Raw genomic sequence first — 14,043 nt, forward strand, 5'->3', positions numbered from 1 at the left:
CCCCTTTCTCTCTCTCTCCAAAAATCCCCAAATCTTCTCTTTACAAACCCTCGATCAATTGACTCCTTCACTCCAGTTACTCGATCAATTTCAGCTAATCGCAGTTAATCTTCCAGAAATGGTCAAAATTGGGTCTTCACTCTCGAGTTTGGTAGATCGAAGATGACGATAATAGAAGTAGCGACGATGATTTGGATTTCGCGGTGGTAAAATAGATGGATGCGGTGGAGTTGCCACTTCCAGCTGCTATTGTTACAAAGATCATGAGATCGTCTGGTTGCAGTGGTGGAGGTGGGGTTACTAGGGTGGAGTTGCTAGGGAATCAATCGGAGCGTGAAACATGTAGTAGCTCCTTTCATCCGGATACAGGTGCTTAATTTCTCATGTATAAGTGTAGATTTAGTCTATCTGAGATCCGTTTCTGCCCAAATTTGATTTTTACTCGTTCCGTTCCCGAAAAGTTAAGCTTCTACTATGGATGTGTAACCTAGGGCTTTTAAATTGCGGAACTAATATGGGGTTTACTTCAAACTTTTCTTGTCATATCTTTTTTTGTAGTTAGAAATTTTCCTCCGTGAGTTCAAATCCGTGTCAATTCCGAAGCTGTAAAGCAACGATTTTGACATCCAAGTCAAAGTGTAGCTTTTTTGGAAGGGTGGGGAGTAATTTTTTTTGTTAATTTCATCTGGAGTTTGCATATATTACTTTTCACATATTCTTTGGAAAGTTCTGCTGATATCAGTTTCTACCTACCAACAATCGGCCAATAGGGCAAAATTGCATTTGTTGTGTAGTGATTGAAGTCATAGAGGATATAGAAGAGGCATCCTCGACATTCTACGTTTGGCGTGATCACATTGTAGTTTATGCTACTTCATTTTCGTTGATGAGTGATGTGTAATGGGACTTTAGCTTCTAAAGACCAGAGAGAGAGAGAGAGAGTCCTCTTGCATATATTGTTATTAATTACTGTTCAAGCAACCAAATCTTGAATTGTGAACTGAATTGGCTGATTTTTTAGATTAACTGAAAGTTTCTGGGTCCAGGAAAGCCACCAAAGTTAGCGCATATGTTCTTTACTTCTTTTGTAACCATATCACGTTAAAGTGATCATAAAAATATACGTATGGAAAACCTTGTAGCCGAACATATGATAATAGATAAAAGATATTTTTAGCACTTAACTTTCAACTCTCCTCTCTCTCAAGACGAGAAGAAGGAGAAAGAATGTGAACATAAATTGTACAAGCTGTTCTGTTTTCCTCATTTCCTCGTTGTTTGCTATTTGAAAATGAGTGTGCGGTCAAAATGGAATGATAGTTCGTTTGTCACTTATTGTTTGTGTGTTGCAGTTCATTAATTCATTGCGTTTTGGGAAGGAAATGCGATATGGTCATAGTTTTATTTATTTGTAACTTAAGCTTCAGATTAGCAACAAACTGCCTTTTTAGCCTTTTAGTGTTGGCTTTATTCCATTCTATTGTCTGTTTCGTAATTGGGATCCTGGTTTTTCTCTTCATATAATTAAAAATAGTGTCAATTTTTGGTATGCTTAGGTGCCTTTCCACCAGCCAAAGAAAATATATCATGCTAAATGATTTGTAATATATGCATGCACACATCACAGATGAAAGAAGTATTTGGCTAATATCTATGAATGTTTGCTCTTATATTGAGATTTGACTTAACACCATAATTACTTGATACTTGCATTACTAGTACTAATGCTTATATGAATCAACGTGCATGGTTGTGACAGATGATAAGTGTAATGTCAATGGTTCAAGACCAGCCTTTTGGAACATGATGTCAGATTACAGACAAGCCAGTCAATCGGCTAGTCTTCGAAATGAAGAAGCATTCATAGACCATGATATGGCCTCTGTGCCAGAGGCTAAGCAATCTCAACGGAAGTCTGGAAAAGCAGCTAGAAGTAATGGTAGTAGTTCTAGGAGGTCACGAGCAGCACACATGGAAGCTTCTTTGAATGTAACAGGAGTAGTTGATGTGAATGATCAATCAAAGGAGCTAGGATCTTATCCTGGAAAATGCAGCATTGCAGGTAAAAGCATCTTTCTGGATGGGTAAATAGTAATAAGTTTTTTAAAAGGAGAACCACTACTTGCTGGGATCTTTATAAGTCCATAAACTCTGAATAATTTTAATATACAAACAACAATACTTGGTGGTCTTTGTTACATCGTCATTGGTGTAATGCATGAGCTTACTGATAGTGATTAAGCGACATTGCCTTAAATCAAAGTGATTTCCTTTTCCTTTGTAGTGTAAAAAGGCTGCCTTTTCTGTTTGAAGGTGCAAAGAGGTGGCTTCTCTTTTGATGACTGAGGTGGCCTTTTGTGAAATCACAAAGAAGCTTCCTTTGAGTTGCTCATCATATTCATTGCATTTAGCTTTTTAATGGATGTGCAGTTACAACATAATTGTTTTGTGTAGTAACTGCTCAAAGTTGTATGGTTTGATGCTGCAATCTTAAAAAACGACTTACAACTTCCATCCCGATATCTTAAATATTGTTGTATTATGTTATAGGAACACATATTCTGCTATTTTGCATAAGCCTTCTTAGTAAGGAAGATTCTTTTGGATGGTCCAAAACCGTAGATATATCTTGTCTTTGACTACCGCAAACGAATAATGAGTGTCATTTGGAATTTGAAAGTCATTATGATTCCATACATGAAGCAGTTCTAATTTTGTTAAATATACATAAAACATTGGATTTTCATCCTTTTTTGTTTCACTAGGATCCTCATTCTGATATATGCACTTTAACTTTAGTTGGTTGTCAACACTTTGTCTGAGGTGATAGAGAGGATAACTTCTTCCTGAACCTTGCCCTTTCTCAAACTGTTTTTTCGTACATTAGGATTTAAAGTCATTATTATAATTATTTTGAAGCTACATTAGAGTAAAGTGTAATCCATATGCATATATGTCTCTGGTATATGCATACCTGTCAAAGGATCCTAGTTTCATCATGGAGCTCTGCACCTTACCCACGTAGGATACTTTATTTTTTTGAAGGTTCCTATCGTCAACTTCTCTATAGCTTATTGTTTGAAATCCTAATTGCCAATAAATGAATGACGAGGAACAGTTCTCACAACGGAACTTCAAAAGTAGTAAGGAACCAGGCATTTGATTTGTGTTTCAGCTATGAATCTATGCTCTAGAAATAGCACCAATTTTAGAAAGATATTTCTACCTTATATTGGCACTTCTAAACTGCAACTAAAATCTCAACCTAATTTTGTTTGGTATCTTTTTTGTGGTTAAGCTATTATAATGTTATGTTTCTTGCATATCTTATACAAAATGCACCTATGTTCTCCACTTGTGCAGTTGTGCTGCATTGCAGCTTGTGTACATTACTCTGCATTATGCAATCAGTAACTTAGGTATAAAGAGATTTGTTCATAGTGTAATCTTCAATATGATCACACAAAGGTGTCACCTAAATTTGGTTCCAAAATAAGAAGACAGTGCTTAGATTGACACATTTCTCTTTTAACTCTTCTCTTTCTTATTATGTCAATAAGGAAATAATTATCTTATAGAGCTAGGATATAGATGCTTAATACTTAAAAGAATTCTGTTTATATGACCACTTGGCTATGTGGTTTCTGATCTTATTGCAAAGGAATTTCCATGTTTTTTTTTCTTGTATCTGCTTAACGTCACAATCTCCATAAATCTGCCAAGTTTTTGTTTGTAGTTTCCATGAAGTTGGAAGAAGCTTTCTCTTCTATTAACTATGCATGGTTCTGTTAGTAATCCCCTGGTCAGTAATATCCATGATCTTATCGTACATTGCATTATTACTATTACTACTTCGATGGCCAGTGGCGGATGTAGCCTTTAAGTAATGGGGCAAAGGGCCCCCACTCAAAGATCAAGAACCATGTATGAAGCCATGGACAAATTATATATATATATATATATATATATACACACACACACATATATTATGTTTTTTGGTTGTGGTTCTCTTTGGTACCCCCATCAATAACACTGCCCCCAGCCAGCCCTACAACTCTTTTTGGAAGTCTCAATCGTCCATTAATGTGCTCCTTTTATATCAATCTTGTTGGGTTATACTAGATTTATTACAGATTGGTTCTGTGTAATATGTTATTTCATTACAAACTAGTTTTGTGGTTTGTTCATTCTAGCCATCTAGTGCATTATGAATAACTTGAATTTTGCATTAATGTGTAATGCATTTAATTGTGTTGGTCTAACCAAAATAGTAAAATATACAAAACAATAGTATAATGTGTTATTCGGTTTAACCGAAACAGTAAAAAAGTAACCAAAAACCGAACTGAATAAGTTATCCTTATTCGTTAACCGAACCGTCTTGGTTTGGTTGGGTTATTTGGTTTTGGAATTTTTTGACACCCTTATATGTGCCCCAGTAGCCTTAGTTTCTGGATCTGCCACTGTCGATGGCCCTTCTTAGTACTCTTAACACTTTAACATTGTTCCTATATATATGCTGACTCTTTATAATTACAGAGAAGACGCATACGGCTAAGCAGAAGACGACCATCTCTGGGAAGCGAAGTGATAAAAGAAATGGTAAAGTTTCTAAGAGCAAATGTGATTCTTTTTCTGTAAAAGTGGGGTTGTCAAGCTTCAGTTCAGCTGCTGGTGGAAATAACATACTTGGTATGGCTTTTTTTTTGGCAATACATTATCTCTGTTTGTAGTTCTGGTTGAAATTTGTATCTATGCTGTTATGCTTGTATCATCTTCTCCTATGGATTATATACACATATAAACAGATCCAGACCTGAAGTATCTACTTTTTGAATATTTTATGTTTGCTTCGTTTTGTAGGTTAACAATGAGAAATACATAAAATTAAGTGTCACCTAGATAAGAGTATGCTCATTGTTCAATGTGAGTGCACCAATTAAGATTATTCTCACTGAGATGTTCATGAAACTATTATAACAAGCTTGATCTTTAATGTTCATTCAAGTACAAAAGAATGAGAAATGGATAACTTATGACATTACATTAACACTAGTTAGTTGCTATTTGGTTGGTTTTCCATTAAGTCCTTCATGGATAAAGTTGTATGTGTGGATTAATTTGTCTGTATGGATTGGGAAGGTTTTTGACTTTTTGTTTGAGAGGGTTTTTTCATAGATCGAAGAAACTTGTTTTCTAATTGAGAGGGGCAGGTTCGGCAAAAACTTGGCTATCTGCATAAAGCTCCTCCTAGAAGCTTATTGAATAAGCCACTTCTTATATCATTAAGCCACTACCAAACAATCATGTATAGCTGACTAAATAAGCTGTGAGGCCCATTAAGCTCATTAAGCTGCTAACAAACAGGCCCTTAGTTGTAATGTGAAGTGTACCAACTACCAAGTTAATATTGTTGATGTTTGGATGTCCATGTACCATTTTGAGAGATTGATCTGTAGCATTTATTTTAATACTATCCAATAATACTTGTAATTTTGTAAATGCACATTCTTTACCACCTCCACATCCCCATGATAATTGCACTCTTGCATGCATAACAAATATGTGTTGCATTGCACCAACCTCCATCGATGTTCAGAAATTAGCAGATGATGCTGATATGTGATCTGGCATGGCTCGAATAACCAATTCATACTAGCATATGAAATACAAGTTCAATTGACAAGCTTCATTGTGTGTTTTCTTATTGACTTGGTCTTATTCTACTAAAGCAATTTACTTATGAACCATATGTGGTAACTCCTTTTAGACTTTATAGCCTGTACAGCTATGTAATTATTTGCCAAAACTGTCGAACCACATAGCTCTACACTATTGAAGAAGTAGAATCCTTAATATTAGGCTTTTCCCGCCTTTCAACTTGCTGGATTTGTGTTCCAAGTGTGGATTATAACTACCTTGTTGGTTATTGCTGGCATAAGAAGTTCTCCATCTCATAATCTTATCAAGCCGTCATTGTTGTAACCTATACTTTTAGGGTGCGTTTGGTTCCCAGACAGGATAAAACAAAACAGAACAGAGCATCTGTTCAATGTTTGGTAAGATAGGACTGGACAGAAGAGGATGGTAAAATGACGAATTTTACCTTAATGAGTTATTTATATCTTTTCTATATTTTGATTAATATGTATTTTATTAAATTATAAAAAAGTAAAGAAATTTATATAAAAAAAATATTATTGTAAAGTTTTCTTCAAGACGATTAAAATGACACACGTTAATTAATTTCCAATTTCTATTTTACACCTTTTCTATATTTTTTTTATCATTAATATTTAATAAATTACATAAATTAACCAAAATATAGAAGACGTATAAAAATAATATTTTGAGGATAGTAAAGTGAAAGTTTAAAGAGGATAAAATACAATAAATAAAATTTAAAGAATGGATAAAATGCAAATAGGGAGACGTATTTGATGTTTTAGAAGAGAATTGGGTGTTATTTTGAGGGTATATTTGTAAAATATGGGCTTGTTCCACCTTGTTCCATGGGGGTGGAGGTGGGGGTGGAACACGCCTGTTCCACTCTGTTCCTGTCTGTTCCACATAAATGTCATGCCAAACATGAAAAAGTGATCTCTTTTCTGTTCTATCCTGTTCAGTATACCAAACGCACCCTTAGCTTTCTCTAGTGATTTTGAGAAAATTATCATCTCATGAAGTTTTATCATATGTTCTTTGTGTGATAAGAAGTGATTGTTTACGGTCTATTAATGCACTTTATACAATGTTCTTGGATTTCTGGTCAGGAGTATATGGTTCAAAACACGATATTTGTGATTTCGCAAAGCATGTAGACGAGCTGTCACTGAATGAGCTCCTCGGTGGTAGTTGCAAGTGTCCCAAGTCCATCAAAGACAAAGAAAAGGAAACAGAAATTCTGAATGGAAGTATTTTGCAATCAGTTAGACAGGCTTGCTCGATTCTTCAGCTCCAAAAGCCTAACCATACCCCGAATGTGGCAGCTATAGATGGTGCTTACAACCATAATGCTTCATCTTGCTTACCAAACTCTGCCACTTCTGGAGCTAGCACAAATGAGGAGAATAAAGGAGATGTGGCAGATCCTGCTTCTTCTAACAAGGTTAGTAAAATATTGTGACTAAAGAACAGCTACCCTACATGGTGGTACAAACTAATACAAGTTAGCAAGTCCTATAAGGATAAAGTTGTCTGTTTGGATTAATCTGTATAGATTGGGATGGTTTTTTGTTTAGGGAAGGTTTGAAAAAACTTGACTTTCTACATAAAGCTCCTCCCTCGAAGCTTACTGAATAAGCCACTTTCTATATCATTAAGCCACTTTCTGTATAAGCTGTGAGTCCCATTAAGCTCGTTAAGCTGCGAACAAACAGGCACTTAATATGATGTGGTTTTGTAATCATGGGCTTGGTGGTTCATAACTCAATTATGCTGTTTAGATAAGTTTGCTTTGCCTCCGTAGTCGGTCCTATTTTTAGAATCTTAGATCAATTATTGATGTTGGACTTGGACTGATGGCATATCATGTCCAACTTTCTGGATCAATTGCAAGAATTGATTGCATGCGGATGTGGACACATGATGGTGTTGTGTCTCATTTTTCTTTCCCGTACCCTAAGGTTTTGTTTTGGAATGCTTTCATATTTTGTTTTCTATTTACGTTTTTTAAGTGTAAACTGGATAGAAAAACTATGTTCTGCAACCGCTTATGTTTTTGGATGACCAAAAAAGTTGCTTACAATTTTTTTGTAGATGCTATAGTTGAAATCACATGATTTTGATGTATTCATGTTTTTTACAGAACTGGTTAATTAATAAAAGCACGTGTTGACTATTTGTATCGGTGAGCATGAACTTTCAATGCGTGTTGAACATAATCTCTCTCTCTACACGCACACACACATACACATATATTATCTCCATCAAACGTGTTTTGAGCTTGTAAGAAATGAAGTCACAACAACATTTTTATTAAACAATAGATACAAAACATAACCATCAAGGACTAAGCATAAAGAGTTTGTCATATTAGAAAGGCTTTGTTTTGACATTTAATATGGATTGATCCCTCTATGAACAACCATATTGCTTTCAGGCTTGCTGTGCTAATTCTTGGTACTTCTAATTGTCCTTTTATATATATATATATATATATATGGATTTTTTGTATACTTCGGTTCTTTGGTTTCTCAAGATCCATTTATGCATTTAACATGAAAGGAACAAGAGCTACTTATGCTTTGAATTTGAAAGACTAGATTTGACTCTGAAAGATGGGTATTGTTGGCACAATCCTTCTCATCTACCCTCTACTGTATTACATTAGCAACTTGATCAAGAACATAACTATCTTTTTTCCTTGCAACCGTAATTCTTTCTTTTTATGAAGATCTTGACTATACTTTATTGTTTGCCTATTTAAGGTGGAGAATTCTTGCTCAGGTCTTACTGATCACACCATACTTAAATTTCCTTTGTTTGCTCCAAAAGATGTATTGGGCCGCCTAGCTCTTCCTCCTCCCAAGGATCTCGATCTTATGCTTCTTGACAATATGAAGCCTTCTTCAACCTCAAAAGGTATCTATTTTTAACTATATAATATTTATATACTGTAAATACTCACGCACACTTCCCACCTTGTTGAGGTTTGAACCCTTGACCTCCTGGGCTCTACCAGTAACCGGGGTACCGTTGGACCAATGTGCAAGATCCCACATTGGTTGGGGAGGGGAACTAAGGTTGCCTTATAAGGAACTTGATACCTCCTCTATCAGATGCGCTTTAAAACCGTGAGTCCAAGTGTTGACAAAACGGACAATATCTGGTACAGTTAGCCTGGGATGTTACAAATGGGTATCAGGGCTAGGTACCGGACTGATGTGCCAACGAGGACGCTGGGCTCCTAAGAGGGTGGATTGTAAGATCCCACATTGGTTGGGGAGGGGAACTAAGGTTGCCTTATAAGGGAGGGATACCTCCTCTATCAGACGCATTTGAAAATCGTGAGTCCAAGTGTTGACAAAACGGATAATATCTGGTACGGTTAGTCTGGGATATTACAAATGGTATTAGAGCGGAACCACACTAATGTGCCAGCGAGGACGTTGGGCTTCTAAGGGGGGTGAATTGTAAGATCCCATATTGGTTGAGAGGGGACCTAATATTGCCTTACAAGGGACTGGATACCTCCTCTATCAGGCACAATCTAAACCCATGAGTCCAAGTGTGGACAAAACGGACAATATCTGGTACGTGCTAGCCTAGGATGTTACACAATGACCCTTTGATAGGTATCTTTATCTACATTAAGCCATACTCAATGATGAATATCTATACACACACTATAATGTGCTATTAACGTTTTTATCGACACCAGTACACAATGGAGGTACTTTACCTACATTTCCGTGGTCGCACGTCTCTGGAGGGCATTTTAAAGCTAATCCCGATGTGGTCAAGTCAACACCAAGTAAGAGTACCTGTCAAGGTAGATGGGTCAGAATGCGGAACTCTACTACTTCTTTAGGGGACACTACTACCTATCTTGCAGATTTCGAGTCCCTGACTTATAATCAGAGCCTAGTTCCGTTAGGATGTCAACAGCCAGGACCGATCGAAAAGGAAAAATCTCCATTGCCATCTATCAGCGATATAACTTTTGATGGAGGGCTAACGCCTTCTGGGAGTCGCACAACTTCTAAAAGCCCAGGTAAGCTTTCCTTCTTTGGCCCCGTTTCTTGGTTTAATTATTGGTTTGAATATATGATTCTTGAACTCACTGATTTTAGTTGTTACTACTCAAACATATAAACCTGTGAAACGTTGGGTGGTGTAATTTTTTTATTTAGGATCTTGTTCTCGTATCTGCCACGTAGCATCACCCTAGACCATAGTTAGAACTCCAAGTAGCTTAGTATGGCTTGGATCGGGATTGACCCAAGCGAACATGAATTCTTTTCTCTTTGAGATGATCTTTTAGGCTCCTGCGATTAGGTCGACGTCATGAAGATCATCTAAACTCGTTTTATGCTAAAAATTTGCTAGTCTGAAATATGATAAATAAGGTGATGATCATTAAGTCACTACTAAACAGTCATGCATAGCTGACCAAATAAGTTGAGCCCCATTAAGCTGCTAAGAAACAGGCCCTTACTATGTAAGACTCTCGGTGACTTATTGAGAAAATGGATTAGCTTCTAGGAGGGAGCTTTATGCAGAAAGCCAAGTGTTCTCCAAACCTACCCTCCCATTTAAAAAACATGGTCCTCTCATTTACGAAAAAACCCTCCCACAGAAAAACCTTCCTAATCTATACAGACAGATTAATCCACACAGATAATTTTACCCATACAAGACTTAATGTAAAACTAACCAAACAGCACCCAAGCGAGGAAAGAGTTTTCTTACCTGGTACGCTCTTACTGGGTTTAAGATGCTTACCAACAATCCAGTTTGATAGACGAGAATGTTACATGATAAGCTAAATGAGATAGTTTATCTTGCCGGTAAGTATTTAGTAAACGGCTCCTTAATCTTTACTTATAATTAAAATAAGTGAAAGGTAATTCATCTTCTCGAGAAACCCAGAGTTCAAGCTTGAATGCAAGGACTTGAGTAGACTTATGAAAAGTTCGTCAAACCGATATATTTATGTCATTTTCTTTTCATCGACCCTGACTCACTGAGTCAAGTTCTTCCATGACATCCTATTTGTTCTTCCACAGCTCCGCATTCGGGAGGGGTATTAGCTGCTGCTCAAACATTATGCGACATTGCATCTCGATTCCGTAAACAAGATCAAAACGGGACTGTCCGATGGCAAAAGAAATCTTCCCAGAAAACAATCAAAGCTAGCAAGTTGACTTCCGACGAAAAGCTCGAAAAAGCATTATTCGCGATCCCAAGTTCAAGATCAACGGGACCCACCAACCCCATCGATGACGCCAACAAGACACACAACACAACAAAGAAACTCAAACTATCCGTTACCGAAAAGATCAACGATCCAAATAAAACCCCATACCATTGGTCTCAATCAAACCGATCGTCACCAATGAAATCTTTCAAGAATACCGCTTCATCCACGGAAGCAGCAGCAAAACAACACCATGAAAGCAGCAGTAGCAGCCCAATGAAGAGATCAATTACAACCCCACCTGCAAGATTACCTCACAAACCTCCGAAGCTCCGAAAACTTGTACCAATGGAATGGAAAAGCCAAAAAGGTAACGGGAACGGCAAGTACTGAAAAAAAGATCGATCGATTCTTTTCGGTTAATTATGTTGTTAAATTAGGTGCATTCTGAATTTGTAGTTTGTTGTACATAATTTTAGGGTTTATGGTGTAGTAGTACAGAAAAAGAGTTCCCCTTGTTGGGTGTAGATCATCTCCTTAATGCTTGTTGTAACTATGTATGTAACAGCAGGGATTAAAAGTTTGTTTTTTTTTTTTGAACCATAAATCTCTTTAGGCCCTTTTAACTTCTCGATCTGGGGACGTTTAGTAAACACTTACCCGGTAAGTATTTATCATGTTTCTAATCGGATGAACGTGAAAAAGATTGAGAATCTTACATAGTAAGAGTAATGACAACGAGAGTCTTACCCGGTAAGTGAGAGTGGTGAATCTTACTCGGTAAGCGTTTATCGGATAAAAATGTAGTATAAGATGTTTTAATAGACTAAAATCTTGTCTGCGAAGTTAAGTTAAAGTGTTTGTTACTCTTTATAGTAGAAATCATATGTGTATCCACATTTGGGTAGGATACACTGAATTGATTTGGTTAGGTTTTGGTTTTTTTTATCTAGAAAACAGTTGATGTGTTTTTGGACTACCGTGGAAAGTGAATGAGCTGTTATCAAACTGGCTCGATTAAGATTTATTTTTGAATTTTGTATTTACAATTTATATACTGTTGGATGAGTTTATTGAACATTACGATATTTTAAAAACTTGGTGTAAAAATATCAGTTAAGATTAGACAAAATAAAAACTAAATAACGTGAACTCGTCTAGACCATTTGTATGACAACAATTTTGTCGGGTTAGTTTCACTGTCGGTAAAATTTGGATTTGGAGAAATCTTTTTTAGAAGTCATCTATTCGAGTCCTACAAACAAATCTAGAGATCCAATGTTAACAATATATATGTATGTATATATATATATATATATATGTATGTATATATATATATATATATATATATGTATATGTGTGTATGTATGTCTGTGAGTTACTTGACTGGTTGAGAAAATACATTTTTCATGATATATTTAGAATAAAGAGCATCATAATATAATTTTATGAGTATGATGACTTGTAATGAGAGGTAAATGAAAAAGTTCTTATTTTTAGGAAAAAGTTAATAATAGTCCAATGAATTATCCTATTTTAGATGATTAAGTTTTTGAACTATTTTTTTAATGAAAAAACCCGTTAAACTTTTTATTTTGAATGATTAATGGTTTTTTCATTTAAAAAAATAATTCGAAGACTTAATCATTCAAAATATGAAAGTTTAATAGTTTTTCATTTAAAAAATAATTTAGGTACAAGTTCATTGGGGGTTTTCTAAACTTTTCATTTATTTTTATTTTATTACCTCTCGATGTTTTACTGTTGTTTCCCTCTTTGATATCTGTTTTTCATAGATTTCCTTTACTGGACTGATATAATATTTTGCCTTTCAAAAAGAAAAGAAATTATTATCAGTTGTTTTTGATGGGTTTGTAGTCTTGTAGATATGTCGACCGATTAGAGAAATAAGATTTTGAAATTTGGAGTTAATATATAATCTAAATAATTGAAAAGCAAAAGGGGATGTAGCTCAGATGGTAGAGCGCTCGCTTAGCATGCGAGAGGTACGGGGATCGATACCCCGCATCTCCATTTACTTTTTAACTAAAAGGACTCATTTGCAGTTCTTTTAATAAATTACGGTTTTAGTCCCAGTAGTTCGGAGAGATTTTCAAAATTGGTCCTAAAACTTTAAATTTATTGTAGAAAAAACCCTAATATTTGCATCTTGTTTTGAATGTGGTCCTTCATATTAACTGCCAACCATATCTCTGTTAAGTCACATGGCAAAATGAAGATAAATTTACGGTTTTAGTAAAATACAAATTTAGTTCCTATGGTTTTAAAATTACAAGATATGGTTTTTAAAAACATTTAGATTTGATCTCTTTCTCTTATTACCATTATTTTTTTATTTTTTTTGTTTATGACCCAATCAAGAAAAAAAAAATGGTTGTCAGAAAGTAATTAAATCCAGATGTTTTTACAAACTACGATGATCATCTTGTAATTTTAAAAGTATAATGACAAAAAGTATTGTTTTTAACAAACCATAGGACCAAATTTGTAGTTTACTCTAAATTTAACAAACATATAGACTATCATTAGGGTGAGGGATTAATATCCAATAAACATATGCATATTAAGGGTTCTTTCATAAAAAATGAGTTAAATACAAAGTTGGTCTCTGTGGTTTACACAAATTAACGAATAAGGACCCTCAAAAGAATTATTAACGAGGAACGTTTCTTATAGTTTCATTTTTATAACAAATATAGTCCCTTTTCTAACTTCTTCAGTTAAGTTTATGTTAGTGAGCGACAATTTTGTCTATTCACCTTCTTGCTCTCAACTTTCATTTTCAATAACGGATTTAGTCCCTCAAACTACTTTTCATGTTATAACATATTTGGTCCATCAAATTGCTTTTCATTAGTATAAGAGATTTGGTTCCTCAAACTATTTTTAGTTTTTATAACAGATTTGGTCTTTCTCTCAATGCTCATTTTTAGGATTTGGTCTCTCCGTTTAATCAATAAAATTTGGTGGCACAAATATATATTTTGAAGTTTAGATTTTGCCATTAAATATTTTATCCTTTCAAAAATATTATTTCCATGAAACCCTTGGCTCAAATAAAATATAATTCTGATAAAATTTTGTTTTAGTTAGTTTAAAATTAAATTTAAAAAAGTTTAACAATATATTAGATAAGGAGATATAAAAGTATTAAATTTAAG

At 35.0% G+C, this 14,043-nt stretch overlaps 1 protein-coding gene and 1 non-coding gene across 3 annotated transcripts; both read left to right on the forward strand.

The window, feature by feature from the left end:
* LOC112527960 lies at window positions 1–11,456 on the forward strand. Of its 2 annotated transcripts, XM_025138825.1 has the most exons (7): window positions 1–369; window positions 1,760–2,062; window positions 4,540–4,692; window positions 6,774–7,108; window positions 8,430–8,583; window positions 9,383–9,715; window positions 10,731–11,456. In XM_025138825.1, exons 1-7 carry the CDS (start codon window positions 216–218, stop codon window positions 11,252–11,254), a joined length of 1,956 nt encoding a protein of 651 aa, XP_024994593.1. In that variant the 5' UTR covers window positions 1–215; the 3' UTR covers window positions 11,255–11,456. The 2 variants fall into 2 exon arrangements, with proteins under 2 accessions (XP_024994593.1, XP_024994594.1); XM_025138826.1 differs by lacking the exon at window positions 1,760–2,062.
* A 1,366-nt stretch (window positions 11,457–12,822) lies between these two features.
* Window positions 12,823–12,895, forward strand: TRNAA-AGC. Its single transcript has one exon. It is a non-coding gene; the product is annotated as a tRNA-Ala (tRNA).
* Window positions 12,896–14,043: the final 1,148 nt, after the last annotated feature.

The sequence above is a fragment of the Cynara cardunculus genome, assembly GCF_001531365.2.
Source record: "Cynara cardunculus var. scolymus isolate 2C chromosome LG 15, CcrdV1, whole genome shotgun sequence".
Taxonomy (NCBI): Eukaryota; Viridiplantae; Streptophyta; class Magnoliopsida; order Asterales; family Asteraceae; genus Cynara; species Cynara cardunculus.

Bases quoted from the DNA above. Each gene is read 5' to 3' on its own strand.
- LOC112527960 (XM_025138825.1), top strand. From the start codon at position 216: ATGGATGCGGTGGAGTTGCCACTTCCAGCTGCTATTGTTACAAAGATC. The intron at 2,063-4,539 runs GTAAAAGCATCT...TTATAATTACAG, and splicing joins TGGAAAATGCAGCATTGCAG to AGAAGACGCATACGGCTAAG. The intron at 9,716-10,730 runs GTAAGCTTTCCT...GTTCTTCCACAG, and splicing joins CACAACTTCTAAAAGCCCAG to CTCCGCATTCGGGAGGGGTA.